The sequence below is a fragment of the Ixodes scapularis genome, unplaced genomic scaffold (genome assembly GCF_016920785.2).
Source record: "Ixodes scapularis isolate PalLabHiFi unplaced genomic scaffold, ASM1692078v2 PGA_scaffold39__5_contigs__length_11793443, whole genome shotgun sequence".
Lineage (NCBI taxonomy): Eukaryota > Metazoa > Arthropoda > Arachnida > Ixodida > Ixodidae > Ixodes > Ixodes scapularis.
Window position 1 is genome coordinate 980,541 of NW_024609867.1, and position 22,783 is coordinate 1,003,323.

Genomic DNA, 22,783 nt, shown 5'->3' on the forward strand with positions numbered 1-22,783 from the left:
TCTCTCTGTCTGTCAAATATACTTTTATTCAGCAGCTCACTTAACAGCTAGTCAACTAAGCTCATATTTCAACCCGAAAAATATACTAATATCGCTTTAGTGGGACCCCCCCCCCATAGTACGTAATATAATACATAACACGCTCATCAAAATGACTTCTCGATTGCTACTAAAACCTGAATTAAAATATGAGTATCAGCTGCTTAGTCGGTGGGTTAAGATGGTCCTTGGCTCAAGAAGCGCTTGCTTACTTTTTGTAATTTTCCTGCAGGCTGTGTTGTTGACCGAGCAGACGACTGGAGCTGTTTCTTATAATAATAATAATAATAATCTTTATTTGCAAGAGCAATGTAACCCCGGGTGGCTTGCGAGGCGATGACAGAAAGGCGAGAGCCCGTACACTAGAGTGCCTGTCAGCCAACCACCCGGGGCATGAAATAACAAAACAAACAACAATAACAGAGAACGAATAAAAACAAAAATGAAACCGAACAATGATCATGGCGTAGAATCAGTTTAGGTGCTTTGACCGCGAAAATGCACGGCGCAAGGCAGCGGACTCGTCACGGTTGTTGGGGAGTGGAGATCGAATCGACACGGGAGCCGCAAGAAAGTCTCTGAGGGCGGCGGGGAGTACGGAGTGCGAGTGGCGCACTGTTCGGGCGTGCAGGAGTTCTGGCTGCCCGGATCGCTTCCCGATCCTGATGCATGAGTGGAGGTGGGTATCACTCATGGACCCGTCGAGCAACCTACAAAGGAGCCCAACCCGAGCCACTGTCCGGCGGCGGCAGAGGCTTTGCCACCCAAGGGCCCTAAGGCGAGCTTCATACGGCGGCACAGGAACTTGCCGGCCCAACATCCGAGTATGAAGTGTTCGAGTAGCCCGGCGCTGCACGCCCTCCAGCCTGTCGATGAGGTGAGCCTGGAAGGGTCCCCACACGGAGCAGCAGTATTCCAGACGAGGCAGGACTAAGGCAGTGTAGAGAGCGCGGAAAGTTTCATGTCCCCAGTTCCTTGAGACACGTGTGACAAAGCCAAGAGTCCGCCGGGCCCTGGACACAGTGTCTGCAATCTGAGGTGAGAAGTCCAGAGTTGAACTGAACACAACCCCAAGGATTGGGAGAGACTGAACACTAGGAATGGCAGAGCCTGACAAGTAGTATGCAGGAGGAACGGTGGAACGGCTGTTGGAGACTCGCATTGCAGCACTTTTGTGGAAGCTAATTGAGAGGCAGTTCGTTCTTGCCCAGCAGTCAATCTGGTCCAGGAGACTCTGGACACCCGGCGTGGAGGAGGGTATGTCTGCTGGGGCCAGAATGGTGGTGTCGTCTGCATATTGCACCAGCAGACACTCTTGCGATGAAGGCACGTCGTTCACATACAAGAGGAATAATGTGGGCCCCAGTACTGAGCCTTGGGGTACCCCTGAGGTGACAGCGAACTCATCGGAGGCCTTCCCATGGAACAATACAGGGTGGGAGCGACCGATAAGAAAGCGGCTCAGCCAGAGCAGCAGGGGGCCACGAATACCGGATTGTGCAATTTTCTGGAGGAGGATAGAGTGGTCGAGGGAATCAAAGGCGTTGCACAGGTCTAGTTGAATGATATCAGTTGGGGAACGGTTATCCAGGTTATTGCTTATGTGGTGAACAATAGTAGCGAGAGCTGACTCACAGCTTCGGTTGGGCCTAAAACCATGCTGGGAGGCAGAAAGAAGGCCGTTGTTGTCCAGAAAGCGAAGAAGGTGCTGGTTGATGGTGCGTTCGAAAGTGCGGCAGAGGATAGAAGTAATAGAGATGGGCCTGTAGCTGGAAGGGTCGTTGAGAGGTTTCCCTTTACCCTTGTGAACTGGTGTCACAAGGGCCTTCTTCCACGTGGAGGGCACGTAGGAGTGGTCGAGAAAGGATTGGAAAAGTGAGAGCAAGGAGAAAGAAAGGTAAGGGAATAGGGACTTGATGAAAGTAGGGGCGAGCAGGTCAGGCCCAGCACAGTGGGAGGGCCGGATCAGTCGGGCAGCTTCATGCAGGTCGTCGAGAGACAAGCACAAATTTGGAAGGCAGGTTACAGGTTGGGAGGTGGAAGCTTCGATAGTCTGCACAAGAAGGTCGGGATCTGGAGTAGAGGAGTTGTGGCTGAAAGCAGAGGAGAACTGTGAAGCGAAGAGTTGGGCTACGTCCCTGGGGGACGTGATGGGGTGATGGTCTCTGGAGAAACAGGGACGCTGTCGGCTAGACTGAAGCCCATTGAAATACTGCCAGAACAGCTTAGGGTCCTTTTTTGCCTTCATAGAGATGGTGTGGGCGTAAGCACTGTGAGCACGAGAGATGGCAGACTTGATTGAGCGCTGCAAATCTTTAGCACTCTGAAGTGAAATCTGGCACTGTGTACGAGCGGCACGTTTGAAGAGGGCTCGTTTCTGGCCAGCCATTTTCCTGATTTCAGGAGTGATCCAAGGGGACCTCTTCCTTCGCGTGGAATTACGCGAGCAGGGCACGCATTCTTTCTGGATGGCGCCAACAAAGTCGCACCAGAGTTCGTAGTTGTCAGCGCAATCGTCCCCAGTGGTAAGACACCAGGGTGCAAGATGGGCTAACTTAGCCATATGGGCATGGTCGGTCCGATAAAAGTTCCACAGAGTCCGTGCGAACCGGCCTTTTCGAGGGAGACAAGTGGCATACTCAACCTCTATCGCTTGGTGGTCGCTCTTGGACAGGCCAGGATACACGTCACAGGAGAGCATCCGAGTGATGTCTGTGGTGAAAACCAGATCGAGAAATGATAAGGCACGGCCCTGCGCAAGCTGGGCTTGGTAGGTGGCAGAGCGGCACACCTGTTGGAGGCCCACAGCAGATGTGACGTCAAGGAGGATATCATCGGTGAGGTCGCTAGGATAAGGTTCTTGGCGGCTCCACCAGTCAATATGGGAGTTGAAGTCGCCAAGGAGGACGACATCCTTGTAGCACTCGAATCTCACGCGAGAGAGCGAAGCGTCCAAGAGTGAGTACGATTCTTCGCGGCGATTGGGTGGGCAGTACGCGGATACGCGCAAAAGCTCGATTTCGCGGACAGATAAGTCGTATGGTCGAGGCAAGCGAGTTAGCTGAAAAGTTACTCTCTGTGGAACAATTCTGTAGCCATCGCCGCTCTCCTTAGATGATCAAAACTGATTAGTATATTGCCGTCTCTCCGGAGCCCATAGTTTCGGTTTTGAGCGAAATCTCTGAAACGAAAGTTTGACATGAAAAAAACGAAAAACACCGGCAAAACAGAACTATGCTTTGCAAGTTTATCTGCACCGGCTACACTTAACCGTCTCAGTTCAAATACCTATAAAATTGGGCATTAAACAAAAGAAAATCTGTTAAATTTAACGCGCCACCTGTTCAGGCGGCCAGGCTGAGCCGACGCGACCTGGACTCAGCCGCCATGTTTGTTTTGTGGTGGCGCCCCCTATAGGTCGCTGGAGTCGCGAATGCCAGTACGTAAGCTGGCCGCTGGCATCTGTGTCCGAGCTTTCCACCTGTTCGGCATAGTTTCGAGTTGTAAGTACACGTTGCAAGGTCCCTGATGACCCGGCCGTTGATGTTACCTTCTATTGTTTGAATATACCAGGGCTCGAGGCGCAGTCCTTTCCACCAGCTTTTCGACGTTCAATGTGATCGGCAGGTAAAGGGCTGCCCTGATTTCGCCGCGTATCTGAATTGTAGTGGCCCGGACGCTTTGCTTGTTTACAACGCATTCGCGGTACGACGCAGCCGGAGACTCCTGCCGAATTTGAAAGTAAACATTCATCACGACTTCTAGCGCCTGACGCCCAAACGTGCATTCGCGAAAGGGCGTTTTGAAGCGACTCGGTGAGGAAAGCAGCGAAGCACATGATTCGGCGATTACGGGAACGAAATCGCACGGAAAACCGAGCGCTGCAGCCGTGTTGCCAGCGGATATACATGTTTTCACCAAACCACATGCATTTACATATATTAATAGTAACATAAACTTCAGAGATTTGATTCCCTTAGTTGCAAATCATTCTCAGCAGTACACATCCGGAACATTGTGCAGTTTTTACGCACAAAACAGTTATTTTAAAAGAAATTACTTCTGTGAACTACTTTGTGGTGCGTAGGAATGCTCTTCTCGAAGTTGCGAACCGTCCCTCAGCCTTTGGCTGCGCTCGGACGGAAGCTGAAACGAAGTATAGCCGCAAGATAGAATTTGAGGAGCGTTTGAGGGAAATGGAGGAAGAGCAGTGGGCTAGGAAAGTTTTCAGTTATTTGTACATGAGGAATGTAGATACCAAATGGAGAAAGCGAACTAGAAAATTATCAAGAAAATATTTGGGCGGCAGTGGGGGCGCCAACCAGGAATTACGGGTTAAGAAAAGGATAAAAGAAACAGAGAAGGGTCTGTGGGAAACGGGTATGCAGACAAAACCAGCACTGGAGACGTACAGAATGTTCAAACAGGAAATTTGCAAAGAAAATATCTACGATAATTCTAGGGGAAGCTCTTTGTTGTTTGAGGCCAGGACAGGAGTATTGCGGACTAAGACGTACCGGGTTAAGTACCAGGAGATGGACACTTTATGTAGTGTGTGTGGGGAGCAGGAGGAAACGGCTGAACACTTAATACTTTTCTGTAAAGGGCTTCACCCAACAGTTAACAGTGACCGGGCGGATTTAATCAAAGCATTGGGTTTTAAAGACGGTGAAGGAAAAATAGACTTTACAAGGGTAGAAATAACCAAGCGGAGGTTATCAGACTGGTGGCTAAAATCGAGGCAGGGGTGAGATTTAATCTTGGAATTCAAAACATATAATTAGATTTATAATGTTGGCTAGGTGGCGCAAGCCACCGCCCGATTCACAGGGTTTAGCAAGATCCATCCATCCATCCATCCATGCGAAATTGTCCGTTCGGCGGTCGTTCGGATCGGCACTGTGCAAGGTATTCTTCCACGCCCGCATGGCCCGTATCACCCGTATCCTGTTTCATTCTGCACGCTGAGGCGTCAGTGTGCGTGTCTCGCTTTCGTGGTTCTCGGTGGATAGGTCTCCGTATTTTCGCACGCGGCAAATTCACCTTGGAGCTATGGGTCGAAGACAACCTTTCTATGGCAAGCGAACGCGCCAGAAAAGGTTTTAAAGTAAGCGTGTCCTCGCGAAAGCTGCGGTTGATGAGGTTGGTGATTTTGAGCGCTCGTTTGGTAGCCCGCATGGTTCCGTGTCCCGGAGCAACGACGGCAACGCCGAAGCGGTGACCGCGGAAGACTTAGCGCCCAGGCTTCCATTCCTAGTGAGGGAGGATCGGTATGTTTCGTAGCGGCCGAAGTCAGTTCTTCCGAGAGCTCAGGAGAAGCTAGAACGAGCTTTTTTTCGTTACAGTATCAATACTTGTTGGGGTTCTTTTTCTTCAACGTGATCACTTAGTAAGTCTATCTTTTTGCATGAAAAAATATATGAAATCATTTTTTTGTTCTTAGATGATTTTTGGACCGTGGTACTCCTGCCTCCAAGGCAACCATTTGCTGTATCTGTGTGTATGTCTTCGGCAAATTTGAAAAGTGGATATAAAACTTTGTAAATAAAATACCTATGAAATACCAAGTCTCATTGCAGTCTCAGTGTTGAAGATCTCGCTCCAGTTTGTTTTGGTTTGTTTTTAGGGAGGTTATATATTGCCGCAATCCGTTGTAATCTGGGATAGTAACGCAGCTTCCCACGAAAACTTTGATAATTTAATTGCCTCTTGAAACGACGTCACATCAAATTCGCGTCGCCCAAAATTCATATTAGCTTTTGAAAAAGCAAAGAAAATGCCGATGAGAGTTTGTAATTTTTGAACCTGGCCTACTGAGTACGCCCGCACGTGGAATCAAAGCGTTCCTCAAGGTGACACCCTTCTGCTTGTAGTATCACTTCACGGGGGCTTACGGTGCGGATGGGCGAAAGGCGCTACAGGTGGAACAGTTCGAGCTATCTTAAGTTTTCGTGCTTTTTTTTTTCTTTTGCTTCCCTTTTCATGAGGCTAGTATAGCCCCTATGTGTTTGTCGTTCCTGAGCTCAGTGGGTGAACTATCTAATGAAAGGCGCATAATGTTGAGACCTGCAAACTTATATTAAAAAAATAAATAAAACATTTAAGCAATCTTTTCACTCGCAGAACTGTTTTGTCAGCCTCATCCAGCAAGAGCGACAAACACCGCATTTTGTCCGACGACACCGCCAAGTTTCGTTTGGCTGATCCTACCCCGCTGCACCTCTCCGAACTCGCCACACAGCACCGGAGCTGCCTCGGTCGAACGCAAAGATTGACACTCTAAGTGCAGGCGAACGAGAACTGTTCCGCTCCTTAGATTGCAGGTGGCAAACATAACATTTGAGTGAGGTTCGAACACATCATTCCCAAATAGTGTAACCGGTAAGTGCGTTTATTTTTTTTTTTTATTTATTTACGCGAGGAAATGTTTGCAGTGTGCAGCATCGTGGCCCTTGGCTTGGCGCACTTTGCAGCCCCAAATGAATGGGGTCCGGAGAACTCCCGGGTGCTTTTTCACCCAAGGTCCGAATGCCTTGCTCAGAGCGCCCACCAGGATGCCCGCCAAGGCCGCAGTGCCGGCACCACCGGACACGTGGTAACCGTCGGCCGCCAGAAGCCCAGTCTCTACCTTTCTCTGGAGATCGAGAAACTTGTGCTGAAAAAGAACAACGAGGAGACATGTCTATGTACGGGAATGTTAGTTTTTGTCAATATTAGCTGACGGCACTTTTTCGAATGAGTGAAACGAAATAATTGAAGATAATTTTTTTAACGTGCACGCACAGTTTTGTTTTTACTTTAGGAATTTCGTTACAGGCTAAACATTTAATTATTTGATGGATAGCAGACAATGGCAATAGAGGATAGTGTATGGTACGCACTAAAAAACGATGGAGGTCCAAGCTTTACGCAGCCAATTCGTGAAAATTACTGCCGGCACTATCTTTTCCTTTCGTTCAATAAAAACAATACTTGCTAAAATGCAGCAGCTGCAAGTTGCAGGCGGACTTCGAAGGAGGCCGCTTATTGCTGCAGAACTATTCTCGGATAGTGTTATCGGTATTTTTAATGTCTTCGATTTACGCCATATAAAAATAATGAAAACGAAAAGGTACCAACTTACATCCACAGTCGGGGAGATCACGTTCCTGTCCCCGTTGCGTTTTAGGGCACGTGGGAGTGCCCTGTTGAAGTAACGCAACTCTAGGTCCACTGCCTTGTTTCGGTGTTGGGGCAGTAATTTGAAACAAAACACATACTGCGCCTGCTGCCTCAGACGCAGGAGCAGTTCCTGAAAAGCAAATTCCAGATGGTAAACGTATTTCGGGAAATCAAGCGCGTGACGTCACTCTATGGAAGGACGGGGCCCCGCACAATAAAGGTCCCCGCACGACTACGCACCGCGCGGATGCGCTTACCAAGGCGTAGGGTGCCGCTAACCTGCGCGACACTCACCCGGACTCAGCCGGGAGCCCCGAAGGTCTGCTCGAAGCGTGGAAACGGCGTTACGTAACGAAGGCCAAAGGCCATATACACCACGAACGAGCGAAAGCCGATGCAAAGGCGTGTGCGAACGTAAACAACGGTTGAAAAATGCCGTCGCTCGCCGCTATGAAATGCGTCCCCTAAACTGGATAATCCGCGGCCGCATCCCTTTCCTGTCGCTCATACTTTCTCTAACTTGACGACTACTCTGTTTCGCGGGGCATGCCCACGAAACGATCGGACGATCGTCGGGATACGTAGCAATTGCTACAGCCGAGCGCGGCACAGTTTACCATTGCTTTCGCTGCGAAGGGCCGTCGTGTCAACCACCAGCATGGTGCATACCGGTGCTCGACGTCAACATGTGATGTAGGTGCAAGGCATGTATACACACAGACACTGATAGCCTTTCTCGGGAATAATAGTAATAGCAAAATTATAGTCCTGCCGGCCTACGGATCCCCGCTTGTTAGGTTCAAACGTTTGCTGAAAGGGTACTCACCACAACTTCTTGAACAACCGCTGACCCCCTGCCGCCGTTTTGAAGATCATTTCCCCCTATGTACACTATCACAAATTCCAGCTTCTTCAGTGGCAGGACGTCTATTCTTCCCCGCAGCGTGCGTACCGTTCCCCCGGAATAGCTAAAATTGCATACTTCAATGCTCGTTTCCAAAAACAAGCGGTCTCGACAAAGCCACTTCAGCTGGCTACTACTGAAAATTGCTCCGCGCATCTTGAAGCGTCAGGACCAGGGTGTAAGATAGACAGGTGGGGAAACGAGAGCCAAATGAGTGACCGCATTGTGTCCCCCTCGGCTTTCTCTTTTTCTGTGGCGCCATCTATGTGCAGCACCGCGAACTCTCACTCCGGGTGGGCGACCGATGGCGATCGGCTAAACTGACGGAGATGGTTTTTTGTGGATTTTTAGTGAAAGACTGTCGTGCTCTCGGTTTATTTTGCGCAGTCTCCTATAGAGTTCCACGCAAATCCGATTCCAATTTTTTTCCTCTCGCCGCAGCGCCATCTGTCGCAAGTCGGGGGTACCCGCAAGCAGACGAGTACACAATCCGGTCACGGCGCTGCGGTAGGCTTCTATGGGCCGTTTCCCCACCTGTCTATCTTACACCCTGGTCAGGACACAGTCCGAATACGGAACCAGGAAAGAGAAGTCTGGACGTGTACACAGAGTTTTTATCCCAAGCAGTTGGGGAGGAAGGGAGGGAAGAACTACCCCCTTCCTTTATGCATCCCAGACGGGAGTTCCTCCCTCTCTCTCTCTCTCTCGCTCGTGACTCTCACTACACTGCGCAGAGTGGATGACACGATATAGCTTTTAGGTATGAACGACAACAATAAAAAAAAAAAGCTTCGTTCTGTTATCTATATTCATTTTCTATGAAAAGAGTAGGCAAAAGAAACAAATAACAGTCAACGAATCTCAGTTCCCCAAGCGAGGATACCGATACGGAGGAGAAAAACAGCCTGCTAAATCTCGCTATCTCCAAAGCTGATCGGTAACGTCACGCAGAGGAAACGGCGGTCAAACGTTCCGGGCGTAGAAAATCAACCTCCTTTCGAGATACGCTCATGAAGGTGGTGCATGTGTTATGTTTGCAGCGACGCATAGCAAACGCCTCAACGATCGCGATTCCTTTCAAACCCTGACCTACGCAAATGAAAATCTACAACGCGGTCAAAAGCGATGTCTTTGGCACCCCGATAAGTCGTTTTTGTTCACACTGCGGAGTATCGGTTTCCCCAAGTTAGCACAAAGAAGCTCAAAGTGGGGAGTTTCTGTGTGCCTAATAAAAAACGAAGCACCCTTAACATTCCATAGCTTCGCTTAGTGAAGTGGCCTACTAATCCTTGGCTTCTCGTGCCGAGTTCTTAAAACGGGGGAAAAAAATAAAAGAAACTCTTTAACGTTTTTGTTTAGACTCGAGTGACACACCCAACCTCTTTCGTAACAAAAGTCTTAAAATATTTCTACCTCTTTCCTATATATGTGGCCTCGTAGGACCGGCGAGCTCATCAAATGATCCCAGCGAAACACAAGGAACCGCTCTTTTGCGGCAACACAAAAATATATCGTAGTATAATTTGTACATTTCGTTGCTTTCACAACACCATGGTACCTTGTATTTTATCCTTTCTTCATTCATATTTCTTTCTGCGTGTTATGGTTGCTATGGCGACAGGTGCGACTTCCCTCTCGATTTTGAACGTTAGCTGAAAGAAGAGACCCAAAAATTGGGGTGGGTAATGACTCAGGATATTGCAGTGCGTCCCGAGATTTATGTTTTTATACAGTAAATAGATCTGTTCTGTGGAGTTAGCAACCCACCGCTGTTCTCCAGCCGTGATGTATTTGGAAGGCTGCCATGCAGTGAGGGAAAATTGTGACTTCGATTACCACGTCTAGTTTGAGGTCAGCGGGGCAGACAGCAGCGGAGAGAGGGGGGTTCAATGCGGACGCTGACATCGTCGGTCCCGAGATACAGAACGAGGCGAAGCGCGCTCGCTTTGCATCTGCGCTTTGCCTTTGTTAAACTGTTCGTCAGCGTGAGTTGTTTCTGATACAATGACTTTCGCCGGTTGTTTCTGCGAAAATAAAGCAAAAGAACACTAAACATTGTCATTGCAAATGATGTTTTACCAGCTTTCGCGTTTATGACAGCAAAGCATAAAAAGAAGCTGGGCCTTTTCCTCGATATTATTATATGATCTCTATGTTCGATGTAGACCATCGCGATGCTCGTAAGAGCCATCAATGCAAAGTCCTACTTTTCTCTCCCGCCCGGCTCTGTAAAACCACCAAGCTCGTCAAATACCACAAACAAAGTAGGAGCATCAGTTCTTCTCAAAAAGCTCCTTCAATAGATGTAGAAGCCTTGTCTATGTTATACTATTTTCAACCGGATATAAACGCGGCGTTATCTTGTAAAACCTCCAACAAGTGAAAAGTGTACAATAGCATCCGTCGTATATTCATTACTTCCATAACATTGTGGCACCTCGTACCCTTCTCTTTCCTCGTTCAAATGTTTTTTTTTTCTTTCTCGCATTAGGGTTGTTACATCGTCAAATCAAAAAACACGCCACAGTTATTTAATTACATGCACGAAGCAAGTAATCTAAGGACCGTACAATCTGTGGTTTCAGTCCACCTAAGCTCATGAGTCCACCTAGGGTGCCTTCATGTGCGCTTCGCATAGAGTGATGCCAACTGCCTGTTTCCCTTTCCCCTGCCGCCATTTTGTTCCTCATTGTTTCCCCGTGCGTTTCCCGTGCGCCGGAAAGTGGCCTTTGTGTCCATCGGTCCCCCCATCCGAGGGGGGAAATGCTAATCCTCCCTTCGCGGGTTCCACAACGCTGCTCCGACCTTGTGAGATAAGGTGCTTGTTTCCGGGAGGCTTATAAGCCCCATGGATTATCCTCGAGACCAAAATGGCTGCTGTTTTATCGGCGAGTGGTATTACAAAGGGTGGCACCACCCTAGCAAAGCGCACATGAAGGCTCCCTAAGTCCACCATGTCCATGTGTTGAAACAAGTAAAGGTCATTGCCAAAATGATTAGAATAGAAAGTGAGTCTAACGCGGGTATCTTTCAGCAAACGTTCGCGCGCCTTCTATAGGTTGTATTCGTGAAGCGGTGCATGCTGGGACCAGCGCCATCTTGCCGTCCTCGGGAGCAGACAGTCGCACAGTCGCGTACGGACAACCGCATCCTACCTTTTCAAACTTCAGGCGAAGCCGCAGCCGCGCTTTCTGCCTCGGGTATGGTGTCGTGTGTGGTGGTAGGTTGCCACAACAAGACGCAATCGTCAAAGAAGAAGAAAGAGTGCAAGGTCGCAGACGCTCGGTTCTTTAAAATACCGAAGGTACGGATTCGTGAATGCGACACGACGCGAACACTGTCCGCGAGGAGACAGCGAGAATGGTTGAAACGCATCAACAGAAAAGACCTGGACGCTGACCTCGACAAGTACAAGGTGTGCTCACGCCACTTCGTCTCGGGTGAGTGTCGGCATAGTTTGTTTTTCTCTGACATTAACTTCCTGGAGCTTTTCGAATCAGTGGGCTAGGCCTACTTGCAGCGCAAGTTCGATCGAAGTTAGTTGGTTCAGTCATTCTAAAGGATCTTAAAAACACTCGAATGCGAGCTTTCTGTCGCAGGAGCGGGAGAAACAGGATTTAGATAACTATTTTACATTCATGAGCACGATTTTCTGTTTTTATTTTTGCCTTGCAGCAATCTTTAAGGGGTGCCACTGCTCCGGCGGAAAATCGGACAGCTGTTCCGTGTTCTCCCCTTTAGACGTCTTTTGATCGATTCTTTACATTGTGCAGGGGCAGCGGCCGATCTTTTTGACGACTGCAACCCTGACTGGGCACCTAGCCAACATTTGGGTTATGCATCCACGCTCGACGGCCCGCACTCGGGTCGCTACGTACGGCTGAGTCGTCGTCGGCATCAAAAACGGACCGCCCCCAGTCAAGGTAGGGACATCTTTCACATGCTTTTTCCTAATGATTTGTACGCTTTTAGCTGCTTGCGCGTCACGAAACTTGTCTTGAGGATCAGGTAGTTGTGTATGTCGCCCATTTCTACCTGCGGCCATAGGTTGCTGTTCCGGACTAGGTCCATCGGCGGCAGCGCGAACGGATCCGCGCCGCACATTTTAACCTTTTCCTCGTAACGTGTGCGTTCCCGTCCGCTTAAACTTAGGCCGTATAAACCCAGCGGTGGACAACCACTTGAAGAAGACATCTTCACGTTAGCGGGCGAGCAAACACCATAAATACGTCGCACTGCAACGGTGCGTGCGTAACGCGTCCGTCACCTGTCGCTGGGCGCTACGGGAGTGCGCGCGCGGCTGTCTGCTCTCGAGGACGGCAAGATGGCGCTGGTCCCAGCATGCACCGCTTCACGAATACAACCTATACGATTTTTCAATAAATCGCCACTGTGCCCCTTGGACACACTTTGGGGACCAACACATGTTTACGTCCTTGAGTCAGCGTGTAGTGCTGCACCGCAATAAAATGCAAAACGAAAACTCATCTCTGTTACGTCACGGCGCGGTGGTGGCGCGTCGAATGCACTTCCGGTCCGGGGCTGTGGGCGGAAGTGCCCATCTGAGACGTGTATTCCTGCGTTGTTTTGAAAGGAACCAGAAAAAAACCTGCCTTGTCAAAAGGCTGCGACTGGGGCTGTACTAAAAGGGTCGAGAAAGGTTTGAAGGTCAGTTTTCGTGCGCTCGGTTCGTCCGAGAACGTGGATATGTGCCGTGAAAAGGGAAAACCAGACGCCGTCGGACCACGATTGCTTGGGCGGGAAGCATTTTCAGTTGAATTCACGGATACTTCTGGCCATCAGATTTATTTGTTTTGTTCAAAAATAAACGCCGGAAAACCGTCAAGTTGTACGGACCACCTGCGGACTACATTCAGTGCGTCTTCAAGTTAAACGGTTGCCTGATCGTTCGAACTGTCGTCTGCTCTTTCAAACGTTTCTGCTTGTCGTCTGCTCTTTTAGAGGACACCGGCCCGTAGACCAAACGTGGGCCCGGTACTTGCGATAAGAAGTAGGTGCAGGCCTCAAAAGACTTACGAAGTTTAAAGGTTGGTAAGCAGGCTAGACGTAAACAGTAGATACAAGGGGATGTTGATCATTGTTACCGGTGGCCATCACCGACTTGTTATGCCTGATTGACTTGGTTAGATTCTGCTTGCGATTTTCAGTATCGACGTCGACCATCTCAGCTACGGTTCACGCTTTTGCAGTCTGAGCGACGTCGCTACTGAAAATTGCGAGCGAAATCTCATCATGTGAATCAGGCTTTAGCGTACATTCTGCGGCGTCCACGCGGAATGAATCGCCACATGTCAGATTATTCACGCGAAGTTTTGCTGTGTAACGAGCCTCGTTAATTTCGCTGACGCCGCTCAAGTAGTCAGACATCGTTAGGAGGACGTAGAATCAACAATTCGAACGCGAAAAAGGGCAGGGGGACTCACACCGACGCCGACAACATCGCATTTCAATGGTTTGTTTATGGGCGACGGCGAGCTTTTGCACACACCCCCATCGCGCATGCGCGGCGCCGGTGGCATCCGCTAGGGGCGCTCCGGTTTGCTTGTAAACATGAGTTGGTGTATAGGCTGGTTCACACTGTTTGTTTTTGCTAGCTTAGGAGGGGGTCACAAGGCCTATATTCTTATCTTCCTCTACACTCTAAAAAAAAGGGAGCGTGACTTAGTCCCTTCGGGGAGTAAATGCGCTGACACTACCATTAGTCCCCTTGGGGACTAACGGGGATGGGAGCAACTGTTGCACCCGTACGGATAGTCCCTCACAGTTGGTCCCCCTAGGACTAACTGTTGCGCTCTTGCGTTTAGACCCCTGGGACTAACAGTAGCGCCCTTCCATTTAATCCTCTACGACTAACACATGCACCCACCACTTAGACCCCTAGGACTAAATGTTAATCCCATACATTCAGTCCCAGAGGACTAAATATTAATCCCGAAGGAGTAACCGTTAGACCGTCACAATTAGACCCCTAGGACTAACAGTTGAACCCACCACTTAGGCCCCTAGGACTAAATGTTAATCCCATGCATTTAGTCCTAAGGGACTAAATATTAATCCTGAAGGACTAAATGTTAATTCATTACATTTGGTCCCTAGGGACAAATATTTGAGCCTTTGCGTTTTGTCCCCTAGGGCAAGCTGTACGCTTAAAGATGCACTCCTGTTGCTTCCATGGTTTTTCAGTTTGCAGCTCAAGTCAAGCACACCTTTATTTGAGACCTGCTGTTAACTACGTGTAACAAAATACAATGAAAGTAGTACAGTGAGCTTCAGTTGTATCACAGCATGCACCAGTTAATTCAGCCTGTTCAAGTTTGAAATCTAAACAAAAAACCCCGCAGGGGGCACCTGTGAAAGCAGGTGTTTGCAAACACCTGCTTTCACAGGTGCCCCCTGCGGGGTTTTTTGTGGCGTCTCCACGGACCCCGAGCCATGCGGGTTCGCACGCCCACGTCTGGCTGTGCGTGGCTTTCCCGTGTCTGGGGAAAAGGGCATCCTGGTGGTTGAGCCGAGCCCGGGGGAGGTTTGGACCCTTCGGGGCCCGCCGGGCGAGGCAATACACCACTTCGGCCCCTGCTTCTCATAGACGGGAGTCCTGGTAAGGCCCGGCCAGGATGATTCAGTCTAGTCGCCACTCCTTCTACTATCCCCTCCCTTCTTTCACCCTTGTCTCCTCCTCTTTTTCACTCTTCTCATTTCTCTTCTTTCCTTTTCAACTTCTTCGGCGGCAAGGGCTAACCTTGGGTGGTGACAGATACTCTCGTCCAGATCCACACTTGGTTATAGTTTCTGGGTAGCGCTAATAGAGTAATGCTTCCAGCAAAGCCATATTTGTTATGGGGTGTTACCTATTCCCTTGTTGGGCTCCGTGGTGGGCGGCGCGCCACAGATTCTGAACACCCTTTGCCTTTTTATGGCTCCCCTCTCTTCTAAACCCCTAGCAGAGCGACCCCCCAAAAGGGTTCGCCCCGCTCCCCCTACTTTTGAAAAAGCCAAAGAACCCGACACCTTTTCGCGATTTCTTGTACTTCATGCTGCGAACGACTCTCTACCTAATTAAATTACAAATAGCGCTAGGACGAGGACAGACGAAGAAGTGGACAGGACAGGCGCTAACTCACAACTGACGGTTTTATATACAACGTTAAAGAAGAAGGTGAAGGAAGTGTCTGGTGTTGAAAAAAGAAGAAAAAACCGTGGGAGACAAATTGAAAATAAAAATATTGGATAAAAATTAATAGAAAAAAAAAAGTTAATAGAAAAAAAGTTGATCGTCCAAAGGCCGCCGATCAGTGCCTCGTACAGCTTATTTACCTTTTTACATCCAACAGGCACCACAGCCAAAGCTATACCGGCGCGAGCGCATAGACCCACCCGGTGCACCACCTCACGCGCTCACGTGCAAGCGTGATTATGTATAGTGGTTCAAGTACTGAACCTCTTTGTCCGTCAACGCCAAGGATGGTGCGGAGACGCATTTTTCTCCATTGGCTTGTATGGTCTGTGCTTCATAGATTTCCCTGTTCCTCTTTTCTTTAAAACGTCCGATCACTTTTGTGTTTGAAAGCAAAGGTGTGCAGGAGCAATCTCGCACATGCATGGCTAAATGTCCAGAAGGTGTTGACTGCAGGGTCAGGGCATGTTCTTTCAGTCGTGTGTTTATGCAACGTCCAGTCTGTCCTATATACACTTTCCCACATGTGAAAGGGATTTCATACACCACTCCGCTGTTGCAGTCGACATACTGGTGCTTGTGGTTTATGTTGCATTCATGATGTTGTTGCTTGACATTGTTGATTTTTGGGCACATTCGTTTTAATTTATCCGGTGCCGATAGGACCACTTGGACTTCAAACGTGGAGGCTATCTTCTTCATGTTGTGCGAAATCTTGTGGATGTAAGGCACCACAGCCGGACGGCGTCTCTTCTCTTTTATTTTTTCTCTTCTTTTGTTCGTTGTCAATAACTTCTCAGCGATGTCAGTCAGTACCGGAAAGGGGTACCCCCAAGCTTTCAAACGAGTCACTTGTAATTCGAAGCTTGATTTTGCTCTGTGCTCACAGGACTTGTTTAGCGCCATGCTTAAGCAATTAGACACTATGCCTCGCTTTACAAGTTTGGAATGGGATGAGTCATAGCGCAATAGCCGTTTTTTAGAACGTGGGTGGTACATCCAGCAGGTCTGGTTCTTGTTAAAAGTAATCTGCAGTTCTAAAAACTGTAGGATGCCGTCCGTTGGCACCTCAATGGTAAAGTTGAGCTGTTCAGCCTGTTCAGTCATCCTATCGACAGTGTGCGTGCCACATTTCTGGAACAGGCTGAACAGCTCAACTTTACCATTGAGGTGCCAACGGACGGCATCCTACAGTTTTTAGAACTGCAGATTACTTTTAACAAGAACCAGACCTGCTGGATGTACCACCCACGTTCTAAAAAACGGCTATTGCGCTATGACTCATCCCATTCCAAACTTGTAAAGCGAGGCATAGTGTCTAATTGCTTAAGCATGGCGCTAAACAAGTCCTGTGAGCACAGAGCAAAATCAAGCTTCGAATTACAAGCGACTCGTTTGAAAGCTTCGGGGTACCCCTTTCCGGTACTAACTGACATCGCTGAGAAGTTATTGACAACGAACAAAAAAAGAGAAAAAATAAAAGAGAAGAGACGCCGTCCGGCTGTGGTGCCTTACATCCACAAGATTTCGCACAACATGAAGAAGATAGCCTCCACGTTTGAAGTCCAAGTGGTCCTATCGGCACCGGATAAATTAAAACGAATGTGCCCAAAAATCAACAATGTCAAGCAACAACATCATGAATGCAACATAAACCACAAGCACCAGTATGTCGACTGCAACAGCGGAGTGGTGTATGAAATCCCTTTCACATGTGGGAAAGTGTATATAGGACAGACTGGACGTTGCATAAACACACGACTGAAAGAACATGCCCTGACCCTGCAGTCAACACCTTCTGGACATTTAGCCATGCATGTGCGAGATTGCTCCTGCACACCTTTGCTTTCAAACACAAAAGTGATCGGACGTTTTAAAGAAAAGAGGAACAGGGAAATCTATGAAGCACAGACCATACAAGCCAATGGAGAAAAATGCGTCTCCGCACCATCCTTGGCGTTGACGGACAAAGAGGTTCAGTACTTGAACCACTATACATAATCACGCTTGCACGTGAGCGCGTGAGGTGGTGCACCGGGTGGGTCTATGCGCTCGCGCCGGTATAGCTTTGGCTGTGGTGCCTGTTGGATGTAAAAAGGTAAATAAGCTGTACGAGGCACTGATCGGCGGCCTTTGGACGATCAACTTTTTTTCTATTAACTTTTTTTTCTATTAATTTTTATCCAATATTTTTATTCTCAATTTGTCTCCCACGGTTTTTTCTTCTTTTTTCAACACCAGACACTTCCTTCACCTTCTTCTTTAACGTTGTATATAAAACCGTCAGTTGTGAGTTAGCGCCTGTCCTGTCCACTTCTTCGTCTGTCCTCGTCCTAGCGCTATTTGTAATTTAATTATGTGTAACCAACTAGCCCGCCAGAATGTTTTGACTCTCTACCGTTATCAAAGATGTCACCTTTCCTTGTCTCTAAGGTCCTAGAGCAGACAATTGGAAAAAATTACAAGGCAAAAAAACTTGCTGGAGACCTCCTCGTTGAGGTAGAAAACAAAACTCAAAGCACAGAATACTGAAGTTGACTAGCTTAGGTGAACACCAAGTTCGTGTAACCCCGCACCGGACTTTAAATACTGTCCGCGGCGTCACCTCTGAGGATGACCTCCTTCAGTGTACTGAAGAAGAAACCCTTGAAGGGCTGCGTCGGAGTGCTGTTGTGGCCGTGCGGCGAATCACGCTACGACGAGACGGACAGGAGATACCAACCCGACACCTAGTCCTGACTTTTGAACTCCACTCTCTGCCTTCCACCGTGAAGGCAGGGTATCTAAACTGCAGAGTTCGTCCTTTCGTTCCAAACCCACAGCGGTGCTTTCGTTGCCAGCGTTTTGGGCATGGCTCCCGAAACTGCCGCGGCCGAGAAACTTGTGCGAAATGTAGTGCCACTGACCACGTCGCTGACATATGTGAAAACGACCATAAATGCATAAACTGTGGCGGACCACACCCCGCATTTTCACGCACATGTCCGAAATGGAAGGAAGAAAAGGAGATAATCACTTTTAAGGTCAAACACAATCTCAGCTACCAAGACGCAAGAGAACAGCTTGCCTTCAAGGCAAGGGGTTCATATGCCGAGGCAGTCCGAAGGGGACCCCCACTGTCTATGGCATCCGTGGAGACGCAGACTTCCCCGGAAGACCTGTCATCTCCACAAGGGTCCTTTTACGTACGCCCGAAGACGGTGGGTAACCCACTGCCTTTATGCTCCCATGGGTTGTTGTGCCCTCTAAGGAGGGTGCTACACCCTCCAAGGAGCCAGACGTGCAGTCACAGGCACCAGCTGGCCCTTTTGACCGGGTCGGGGGATGCCTCCCCGTGCCTCTGGGAGCTCCTCAAAGCCTGAGTGGTCAGATTCACATGTGCCGCCCAAAGGACCCAAAATCTCATTGGATGAGAAAATGGATGTGAACATCCCGCTCTCTGATGAGGACCTTCCTCTCTCTAGATCAGGCTCTGTTTCCTCGGCCTCCTGCGAGGCTGGAGGACGGCCTAAAGACACTGCAAAAAAGAAAACCATCCCACGGATTGTGGCACCAAAAGACGCATAAACTACATTTCACATTTTTTGCGTAAAACACTTATTGAGGCGTTTCCTTTATTGAAGAAAAATGTCTTTCTTCCTTCAGTGGAACTGTAGAGGCCTCCTGTCTAACTACGAGGATGTGAGCAATCTTTTAGAGGATCACCGGCCCATTGCATGTTGCTTACAGGAAACGCACCTAAAAACCACCCACACCAATGTTTTAAAACACTTCCAGGTGTTTCGTAGGGACCGTACACATGCAGCTCACGCAGCTGGAGGTGTTGCGGTGGTTGTCCAACGTTTGATTCCTTCTAACGAGGTAGCTCTGCAGACTTCACTTGAGGCGGTGGCTACACGTATTTTGTTAGATCGAATAATTACAGTCTGCTCATTTTATGTACCTCCCAATTATCAGTTAGGGGAGAGTCGGGAGGAATGGGACGCTTTTCACAAATGCATTTTAGTTTTGTTTATTATGAACGCAAAAAAGATGGTTGATGGATTATAGTACAAGTCGAAACAAGCTGCGCAAATTCTGCGAAACACAGGTTACTGCCACTTCTAGAGCAACTGCAAAAAAATAGTTTCTAACAGCTAAAATCTGTCCCATTCCACCCGTCCCTTCGGGTGGAGTGGGACATCCTTTGGGAGGAATGGGACGCCAGTAAAATATCGGTCCCAACGTCTTCAGCGGACATTAAAAGCCGATAGTTCCACATCAAACTTGAAGCAAGCTTGCAGGCGCTTCGTTCCCCCAATAGTTTTTGGCGCTGGCAGCTTCTTCACAATATCCGTTATTGGCACAGTCCCTATATCTTTCTGCGGAGGAAAGTAAAACTTTGAGCTCTCTTCTTTCTTTCGAAGGAACTGGACACTGACGTCAGTATTGTCACTACTTTCGACTCTACCCGTGTAATAAATGTCAGATTTTTTCATACCAAATCTGACAAGGACAAAATCGCCTTTTGTCACTTGAAAAGTTTTGTTTGGGCAATCGGCCTCAGAAATGTCCCGCCTCTCATTATCGGAACCCGACATGTCACTGTCTGAATCATCAAATGCAACGACAACAGTGTCGTCTTCAATTGAAGAACTGAACTCCTTCTGAAGTCGCCGTTTCTTTTTTGGGCGGGTAGTGGCGACAGTCTTAGCTGTGATAAGCGCTCTTTTTTTCAGACTCTGTCGTGCCAGCCTCTCTGCAGCTTCTTGTTCAATCGCATGCTTCTCGGGTGTATCCGTAAGGACTTTTGTCCTACCTTTCTTCCTTCCTTTTTGCCCTGTCTTACGCGGTGCAGCCTTAGGGTAGGGCCTAAGGTCGCTCGGAACAATCCGGCTGGGAGATGCAGTTGACGTCGAGGCTGCGTTGGCGACAGTAGGTGGGAAGACATCTGTAGAGACGTTGCAAGCTCCATGGCCGTTTGTCTCAAAGTTCAAATCACTTTCCAGTCGGCTTGCGCTGTCCGTTTTCCCGGTGATGGTGGCCGTCTGTCGTGACACTTCTCCGCTTACGGACGTTAAGGGTCTGTCAGTGACTGATGACATCATGTAGTCATCCGAAGTGAAGGGCTCGCTATTGAAAGGCCAAATTCCAGTTTTCTGAAAGCCCGAGATTATGTTCTTTTGTGTCACCGTTAATACGTAGGCGGATTCAACTAGTTGTGCAACATTGTGGATGGAGATGGTCTTCCCGGGGTTATTTATGAGCCAATCATTGCAAGCAGCGTTGTACCGAGATTTAAATGGTCCGTACACGGACACATCAAGTGGCTGCAGGCGGTGGCTACAGTGTGGGGGAAAGGTCAGCAGGATGACTCCGCTCTCTTTGGCCTTGTTGATGGTGTTGATGCTCACATGGCTTTCATGATTGTCGAGTATCAAGAGAATTGGCTCCTCCTTCGAGCACTTCGTATGTCTCACAGTGTGCTCTAACGCCAGCAAAAACAGTTCGCTCGACATCCAGCCCGACTTGCTTGCCAAACCGAGGCTTCCTGCCGGGGGCGCCTTTCAGAAAAAAATCTTTAAACCTCACGCGTGGGAAAATGAACACTGGTGGCAGGGCGTTTCCGATGGCATTGACAGTGCACAAAACAGTCACCAGTTCGCCGCGTTCTGCGGATGTAACCTGACCGATTTGCTTTTCTCCACGTGCTGCTGTTTGGTGGGTTGTGTGCAGTTGTGAAGCCCGTTTCATCACAATTGTAGATGCGGTCCGGAGTTAGCTTGTATCGGTCGTAGACACTTTTCAGGTTTGAAAGGAAAGCATCGACGTTGTTCTTATCGAAGCTTGTTGCCCAACCCAGACTGGTCGCTTCTGACGATCGAAGCGATAGCTCGGGATGGCGGTCCATAAAGCCCATAAACTAGTCTCTTCCAGCTACCTTCTTCTGTTCCCATGACGCCGGGCACTTCCTCTTTAAGGCTGTTGCAAACTCGTACGCCAGTGAACGAACTTGCATTCTCGTAAGCCCATAATGCATTTTGCTTGTTTTCAGCAAATATTCTTTCAAGAGTACTTCATCTTCTGTTTAGAAGACCATTCCGCAGACCAAATTGGACTTGAACATGATGCCACCTGTGTCACCGCATTCTCTGTACTTCTTCACTGCTCGGCCAAGCGATGATTTTGATATTTCAAAAGCTTCTGCTACGTCTCTTATACTTTTCTTTTCATCGCACACCAATCTCACAGCATCCAGGATCAAATTGTTCGATGTTTGAGCTCTGTCGGGATGCTTCCTCTTATAAACCCGCGGCATCTTCCTGAAAATGGAAATGGATCAAAAATTGGCAAATTTAAATATTCACGCACACCAAGCACGCTTAACGTCCTTGCAGGCACGTAGCAGCACTCATATTGCTGCCTATTATTCACGTGCTTATTCCGGGTTTCTCGCAAATGTGTACAGTAATCACACCTTTCTAGTGGAGAAACATTGCATTTTATGATGCCCCGTTGGTTTAGCGCGTCTTAACGTCAAGTGTCGCAGAAACAGCCTGTATGTTATTTAACATCACGGCACCAAGCATTTGTACACTTTAAATAACAAATAAAAAAATAACTGCTTTCGGATCTAAAGCGGCGCAGCATTCTAGCTTATTCGCTAGACACAGCACCAGCCGTATGGTGGGGAGGAATGGGACACTGTCCCATTCCACCCGCGACTCAAATGTCCCATTCCTCCCCAGGTGGTTCGCCCAACGAAAAATACATTCAATGGCGCAAATTCTCTTGTTAGGGCTAAACTTGTTATTGCATGAAGCACGACCCTAACGCGTGTTTTCGAAGAAAAATTGGTATCAGCATAGGCAGGGTGGTTTAAAACTGAGAGAGGTGTAATTGAGTAAGCGGATACCTACTTTTGACACGTGAAAAACGAGAGTTGTAGTCAGAGAAAGCTCCGTCCGGTGAAGACGGCCACCATTACAGCCAGGCTATCGGTATGCTAGCGCCACCTCGTGAGCAGCCGATGAACGTGTTTGAACTAACTCCTGGAGAGATAAACGAGCTGTCCCATTCCTCCAACCGTCCCATACCTCCCGACTCTCCCCTACATATGGAGGAGCTAGAAGACCTTGTTAATCAACTTCCTTCACCTTTTTTACTTTTAGGAGATTTTAATGCACACAATCCCCTGTGGGGTAGTGACAGACGGGATTCTAGAGGGGCCCTTGTTGAACGTTTTTTGCTTTCTGCGGGATTGTGCCTGCTGAACACAAATGAATCTACATATTTTAGCTCAGCAACTTACACTTTCACTTCCATTGACCTATCTATTTGTCACCCATCATTATTCCCATTGCTTTCATGGGAGGTCATACCAAATCCTCACGGAAGTGACCACTTTCCCATCATCTTAGAATTTAACCATCTTCCCATGACAGTCCCAACACGCTGTCCTCGTTGGAAATTCGAAAATGCCAACTGGCCTACCTTTAAAGAAT

The 22,783-nt window shown here is 48.5% G+C and overlaps 3 protein-coding genes across 3 annotated transcripts; all 3 read right to left on the bottom strand.

Annotated features, from left to right (window-relative positions):
* Nucleotides 1–484: 484 nt before the first annotated feature.
* Nucleotides 485–1,390, bottom strand: LOC121836988 (the record flags this gene model as incomplete). The annotated part of the gene is made up of 1 exon (XM_042292192.1): nt 485–1,390. A coding segment is annotated over one exon (879 nt), but the record flags the coding sequence as incomplete, so codon positions are not given.
* Nucleotides 1,391–1,688: 298 nt separating this feature from the next.
* Nucleotides 1,689–5,524, bottom strand: LOC121837000. Its single transcript, XM_042292200.1, has 3 exons — nt 5,510–5,524; nt 1,840–3,052; nt 1,689–1,699 (listed from the first exon to the last, which is right to left on the bottom strand). The coding sequence occupies exons 1-3, from the start codon at nt 5,522–5,524 to the stop codon at nt 1,689–1,691; spliced, it is 1,239 nt and encodes a 412-aa protein (XP_042148134.1).
* A 14,004-nt stretch (nt 5,525–19,528) lies between these two features.
* Nucleotides 19,529–20,832, bottom strand: LOC120846104. The gene has a single exon (XM_040217779.1). The coding sequence runs from the start codon at nt 20,795–20,797 to the stop codon at nt 19,529–19,531; it is 1,269 nt and encodes a 422-aa protein (XP_040073713.1). The 5' UTR covers nt 20,798–20,832.
* Between the last annotated feature and the right edge of the window lie 1,951 nt (nt 20,833–22,783).